Source organism: Monopterus albus, unplaced genomic scaffold (assembly GCF_001952655.1).
Source record: "Monopterus albus unplaced genomic scaffold, M_albus_1.0 scaffold19.1, whole genome shotgun sequence".
NCBI lineage: Eukaryota > Metazoa > Chordata > Actinopteri > Synbranchiformes > Synbranchidae > Monopterus > Monopterus albus.
In genome coordinates this window covers 3,139,332-3,145,166 of record NW_018127899.1, presented here as the reverse complement: position 1 = coordinate 3,145,166, position 5,835 = coordinate 3,139,332, and the positions used below count along the sequence as shown (strand labels likewise).

The following is a 5,835-nucleotide window of genomic DNA, read 5'->3' as shown; positions in this document are numbered from 1 at the left end:
ACGATATTGCTGTCCTTAAAAGATAATTCCAGGTTATTTCTATGGGCTTGTTCTTACCAGGTGATCGAAAACACTGTTTAGAGGTCAAACTGAAAGTGAGTGCAGGTGTTTTTACTGTTTGCTTTTGTTTTCTCCTGCTAATAAGATGAACTACCTTGATAGTTGGACAGAGCACCAACCAATCAAAATATCTAATGCAGTCAAGCATCAGATGCCTGGTTTGATTCATTCTGTTCAATCTGCTCATTGTAGTTGTAAATCACAGTTTTATCACTTTTAAACTATTAAAACATTAAATGTTTGCCTAAATGTCTGTGTGGACACATCTTCTTCCTGTCAGCTTTGTCCTCAATGTTCTTCCGCCAGTCACCCACCGCTTCGACAGCCTGAGGACAAACAGAGTCAACACGGCAATGCAGGGCGAGTTCATCGTTATGTTGAAATTCAGCCTTAGCTCCTTCTCACCTCCTCTTTGACCTCCTTCTTGACCTGCTTCAGGTTGGCCCTCAGGTCCATGTTGACTGTGTGTTTGGAGCCCAGCAGAGCTTTGAGCATGGCGTCGGCAGACATACGTACTTTCTTCAGCCGGGGTCTCTTGAACTTCCCCCTCAGATCCACAATCTTTATGTTGAGGTCTTTGACCTTTTAAGGCAAAGGAACAGCTATAGACCTTTATAAAAACCAATCTGCCCACATGCTGTGGCCAGTGAACATATTGCATATTTATTCCTAATGTAAAGAACTGTTAAAAAAAAGCCTGCAAACAGCACCTCATATCTTTTTATCATGTAACTGCCTAATATGTTCTGAATACATTTTATACAGTATAACAACATTTGCAAAAGCCAGTGGTGGTGAACACCTCTGAGAGCCGCTGTATATGAATTTCACAAAAGGTGAAACACTGAGCAGAGCTGACATAAAGTCTGACCTCGTTCAGGGTCATGTTCAGTTTGAACTCTATGCAGTATCTCTCCTCCTCACTGATGTCGATCTGCTCATGGAGTTTCTTGCAAAGTTCCTGAAGAGAAGAGGGGGTTTCAGAGTTTTTGTTGACCTTTTGTAACAGTTTAAGCAAATGAATGTGACCGAGTCTTGGCTCAATGTTTTCAGCTAAATGCTACAGCGTTTGCTAGATCAGTGGGAAGTATATTTACTGCTGTACTCAGACACTATACACACATACTCTAAAGTACTGTCATGATGTATTTGTGCCTTACCTGAGTAACTGTATTTTATGATACTTCTACTCCACTATGTTTGAGAAGGAAATACTGTATTTTTTCTCCACTGTTCACATTAATATTACAACATATAATCAATTAATATACATTAAAGTGACATGGGCCAGTCTGCATAATGATGACCTTCACTTAATATTTATATCCTTTTATTTATACTTAAGTAAAACCTGAAATGTCTGACCTTTATTTGTAACAGTATTTTTCTACCATGGCATTGATACTTTTACTTAAGCAACAAATCCGAGTACTTCCTCCACCACCGATTATTTGAGAAAAGCTGAAATCTGTAGAACTAGAATTTTCACTGGCAGAGCCCATTTATAATATAACCTGACTGGAGCGGGCAGCCTCACCAGCAGCTCTTCCTTGGAGTGCGGCAGCTCTATAGGAGGACACTTCTCTGACAGGAACCTCTCCCTCTCCTTAGCCTTCGCCTCTGCCTCAGCCTCCAGCATAGTGCCTGCCACCACCAGCATACAGCTCTGTGGGTTACAGACATGCAGCTTTAAGTATTTTCAGGAAAATCTTCAACATGAAGGAGAGAAAAACAGCAGCATGTCGTTCATGCATTTCTTACTTTCAGAGTATGCTTACGCCTCGCGGAAAGTCTCTTCCTGTTGACAGAAACATGAAACATTCATCAGACTAGAGGGGAATTCAAGTAGATATCGGCCATAGTGTTATAAATAAATTCACTACCATTATTAACTGGGTTTCAACAGAAGCATATGGGATGATAAAGTGACTGAACTGATGACTCAGTTTTACAAAATTAAGGAGGAAAACTAGATATTTTTAAAATCTATTTATTTTTTGCAGTTCATATTAATTTGATTTCAGCCATAAAAGTCCATTTGATCAATGTAAAATGTAACATCGCCACATTGGCATTTTATTTTAATAATGGACAATGTTTACAAATTCCTATAACATGAAATTTCCAACACATAACATGGATCTGCTTCAAAACAGTGTTGGATAATCACAGGATGTGCAAGATTGCTCTTATATAGGTAAGAGCTGTGGTTTTAGAGAAAGCTGTGAAAATGACAAAAAAAGATCAGATTTTACAATGTCAATAAACGTGAATATATGAAACTAAAAGCTCGCTGATCTGCACCAAACAGGATGCACCTTCCTTTGCCCACTACATTCTAAAAGCTGTTAACACATTTGCAAGGCAGACACCACCCACTGATAAACCCCAACATAAAACTGTTTACTCACTCAGAGGCCATGCTAGCTGTAGGATCCTGGTGCTACCTGGTAGAAAAACAAAACAGCATGAGAACTGTGTTGTTACCTTTTGATATGTGATAAAATGTTGGAATACAAATGTAAACTTCACAAACTCAAAGTTACAGACAAGGCATTTACATGGTCCCTTCTGTTTTTATTGACCTCATGTATTTCAGAAACAAGGAAGTGCTCTGGCTCAGCTACTTTAACTTGGCTTCACCATAAGTGGGAATGTGGTTCATTCTGAATTTGGTGTCATCAGCATGACACTGTGCACCCAACCTGCCCTGTGTCAACAGTCCAGGCTGCTGCTGGTGCCATAATGGTATGAGGAATGTTTTCTTTGTCAGTGATGGCCACAGGCTGAATGCTGACCATATGCATCCCTGTGTCACCCTCACACAGCTGGAAGCGGCCATCTCGAACTGAACTGAGTCCAGTGTTCTTCAGTATCCTCCCCCAGGCAGAACACCGCTGGTAGCATGAGAGTCACAGTATGAATGTACAGCTGACAAATCTGCACACATCAGCAGATAGTGCAGAATCTCACATGTCCATCTTCTGCCTTGTTGAATGCCACAAAGAACTGGGGGTGTTTTGAGAGCAAAGGGAGGACCTACCCAGCGTTAGTACAGTGTTCCTAATAAAACAACTGCTCAGTGTAACCACAGATGGATTACTGGACCAGTGTACCAGACACAGGCCCAGGGGCCCCAGTGGCCCCCGTTTCATAATCTGTCCATGAGTCCAGCTTTTCACCAGGAGTGTGCTACAACACATGGTAAGGTCGGTGAGCTAGCTGTAAGATAGTTACAGAACATAAGAGGCGGCGTTGCCAGGTCATGTGACCTCATCAAAAGTCTGGTCCCAGCTTTGGTAAAAGTACTGGAGGCTTGTGAGCCAGTCAGGACTGGGACTGTTGAGCTGCATTTACAGTAGCCAAACTGGAAATAGAACAAACATGAAGTAGACTGAAAGATGTCAAGAACACAGGTCCATTTTTCTCCTTTTGTACATTTATGAGGTGTAGTCTCCATTCACATCAAACAAATGTCCTAGTTTCTATCGCTGTAAAATGATTATTCAAGACCTTTCTCTCACTATGAACTTTCCACTTTCACTCTGGGTAAATACAATTTAGGCCTTTGACAGCACAAAAATAACATAATGGAACTTCCTTTCTAATAACACGTGACAGCACAAAAATAACATAATGGAACAGAAACCAAACTTCCTTTCTAATAACACATCCGCCTCCTCTGGTGACACCCTTGTGACAAGCTTTATACTTTTTGTTACACTAGTGGTACAGCTTTTAAAAACTGTAAAGTTATGGTAACAAGGTTATTTAACAAGACGGAACAGAACACGTAGGCCACTTGCATGTGACCTCAGTCTGAACAGACATCTGATTTATGCAGCTTTTCAGCTGACAGTGGTAGACAATATGTTTCTGATGTTGTCCGTCCAGTAGAAATGTTCCTCCACTCCTTACTTAAGTGACATCTCTTCAGAAATTGCTCCCACTGCTCCATAAACAGTTACAACCAAAAAGTTAAATGAAATCATTGAATATCAAACAGCTTCATGTTTGAGGTCACATCTCCTCCTCCTACTTCTCTCCTGCAGAAACTCTTGCATTTCGTTTTTGGGTCATGTTAATTCTATCTTAAGACTAATTCCAGGAAATGTCATGGATCTGAACTTTGTAACCCAGGTCGCACTAACAACTTAAAGGAGCATATCGCTATTTTTAGCTGCACTAGCAATGTGGCTCAGGAGATGTGAGTCCATACCCCTAAATGTGTTGAGTTTTAGTGCTACTTTGTGTGTAATGCTAACATAACATACTAGCATTTCAGATTGCGAGCATGTTATCTAACTTTATGAACTTTCATATGTTGCCGCTCTAAAAATAGGAAAACGTACAAGCGAGTTAAAATGAACATATCTGACGTAAGGTTTTGTATTTTCTCACACCATTGTTCTCTATCGACTTTGTCTTGTTGCATCTTTTCGCATCATGTATTGATAATTTTTGTTTCACATTAACGCTGCCCATTCTCTAAAACATGATTTAGACTAATGAACATCATACAAGACCTCATACCTGTTGCTGTCCCCATGAAGCAACAACAACAACAACAGTAATAATAATAAAGCAGACAGCCAAATCTGTTTTATACCACTGTAGAAATCATGGACACAGTGGCTGCCTGGAAAGTGTCACGTAAAACATGCACAATATATATTGATATGATTGGAGGTTGAGTTAGTCTGTAGAACTGTCCTTCAGGGTTACTTCTTATTCTTATACTTTGAGTACATTTCAATACTTCTACATTTACACAGGTATTTGTACTTCTACTTAAATAATGAATGTGTGTACTTTTGCCACCTCTGCTGAGCTGCCTGTAATGTTTAGGAGCTGTAAGGGAGACGTGGATTTAGGCTCTATTTCTGGAGCCCCAGCTGTCCCTAACGTCTTCATTGTGGAGAAAAAAAAAAAGACAGCAGGCTCATCTTAAAAGACATCTGACAAGCACTGCAGGCATCCTAAACCATGAAGCTGGACCACGAACAACTGGCCTAACCAGGGGGGCGCCAGGCCTGACAATGTATTTTAGGGTACTTGAAACTGTTCAGATAACAAAATGATGTTGCTCTGGAGATGGAATAATATCTGCAGATTTAAATTTGGGCCCAGATTTTTGTCTTAAGTGTGTGTGGGCGTTATGGGTAAGATTATCCCAGCAGGGAGGGTGGAAGGATTTACAGTAACCAAACACCGTACAACATCCCTTGGATGGCCAAGATGTTAGAGCATACCACAAAAATAACTCAGTGCTGCACCGACCTCAGATGCACAAACACTTTATGTACTTCACTGTGAAAGAAAAAGACAAGAAGGTACAGTAGCATTTAAATCCAGTGCAAAAAAGGCCAGTCTGAAAGCGAGAAACGATACCTCAAAGAAACCTTGTTGTTCTGGAGTTTTAAAGTAGGGAAACCAAAATACTGCCAAAGTCCAAAACAAAAATGTGTCATGGACAACCTTCTACTGTAGCGGTCTTGCTTTCCAAAAAAAAAAACCCAAAATAAAGCTTTGTCAGTTCTTAAACAGGTGAAGAGGACTGGCTAAATTTGGTGTGTGGGCATGAAGCTGAAGTGGCAGCTGCAGCAGATTAGTCCGGGTTCTTCTTCGGACCCCACTTGTGCTGACGAAAGGATAAACACTGACGGATCGACTTTCACGTTGATGTCTTGTATAGGTGTAGCCTGCCAGTGCGCCATGTCGCCACACTGTACAACACCGCAGCAGGCCGAACATGTGTCTGAGCATTTCTGAACT

General features: G+C 40.8%; 2 protein-coding genes across 3 annotated transcripts in view; both read right to left on the bottom strand.

Moving 5' to 3' along the window:
- The window catches only part of LOC109956450 (troponin T, fast skeletal muscle isoforms-like), a 209,479-nt gene that overhangs the window by 87,227 nt on the left and 116,417 nt on the right, over positions 1 to 5,835 (bottom strand). The window lies entirely within an intron of this gene.
- The window catches only part of LOC109956453 (troponin I, fast skeletal muscle-like), an 8,791-nt gene that overhangs the window by 1,254 nt on the left and 1,702 nt on the right, over positions 1 to 5,835 (bottom strand). The window contains exons 2-6 of the mRNA XM_020593587.1: positions 2,472 to 2,507; positions 1,822 to 1,858; positions 1,598 to 1,726; positions 932 to 1,021; positions 466 to 642 (exon numbers count right to left, since the gene is read on the bottom strand). Coding sequence (XP_020449243.1) covers positions 466 to 642; positions 932 to 1,021; positions 1,598 to 1,726; positions 1,822 to 1,858; positions 2,472 to 2,482 — 444 coding nt within the window. The 5' untranslated portion in view covers positions 2,483 to 2,507. The remainder of the gene's footprint in view (positions 1 to 465; positions 643 to 931; positions 1,022 to 1,597; positions 1,727 to 1,821; positions 1,859 to 2,471; positions 2,508 to 5,835) is intronic.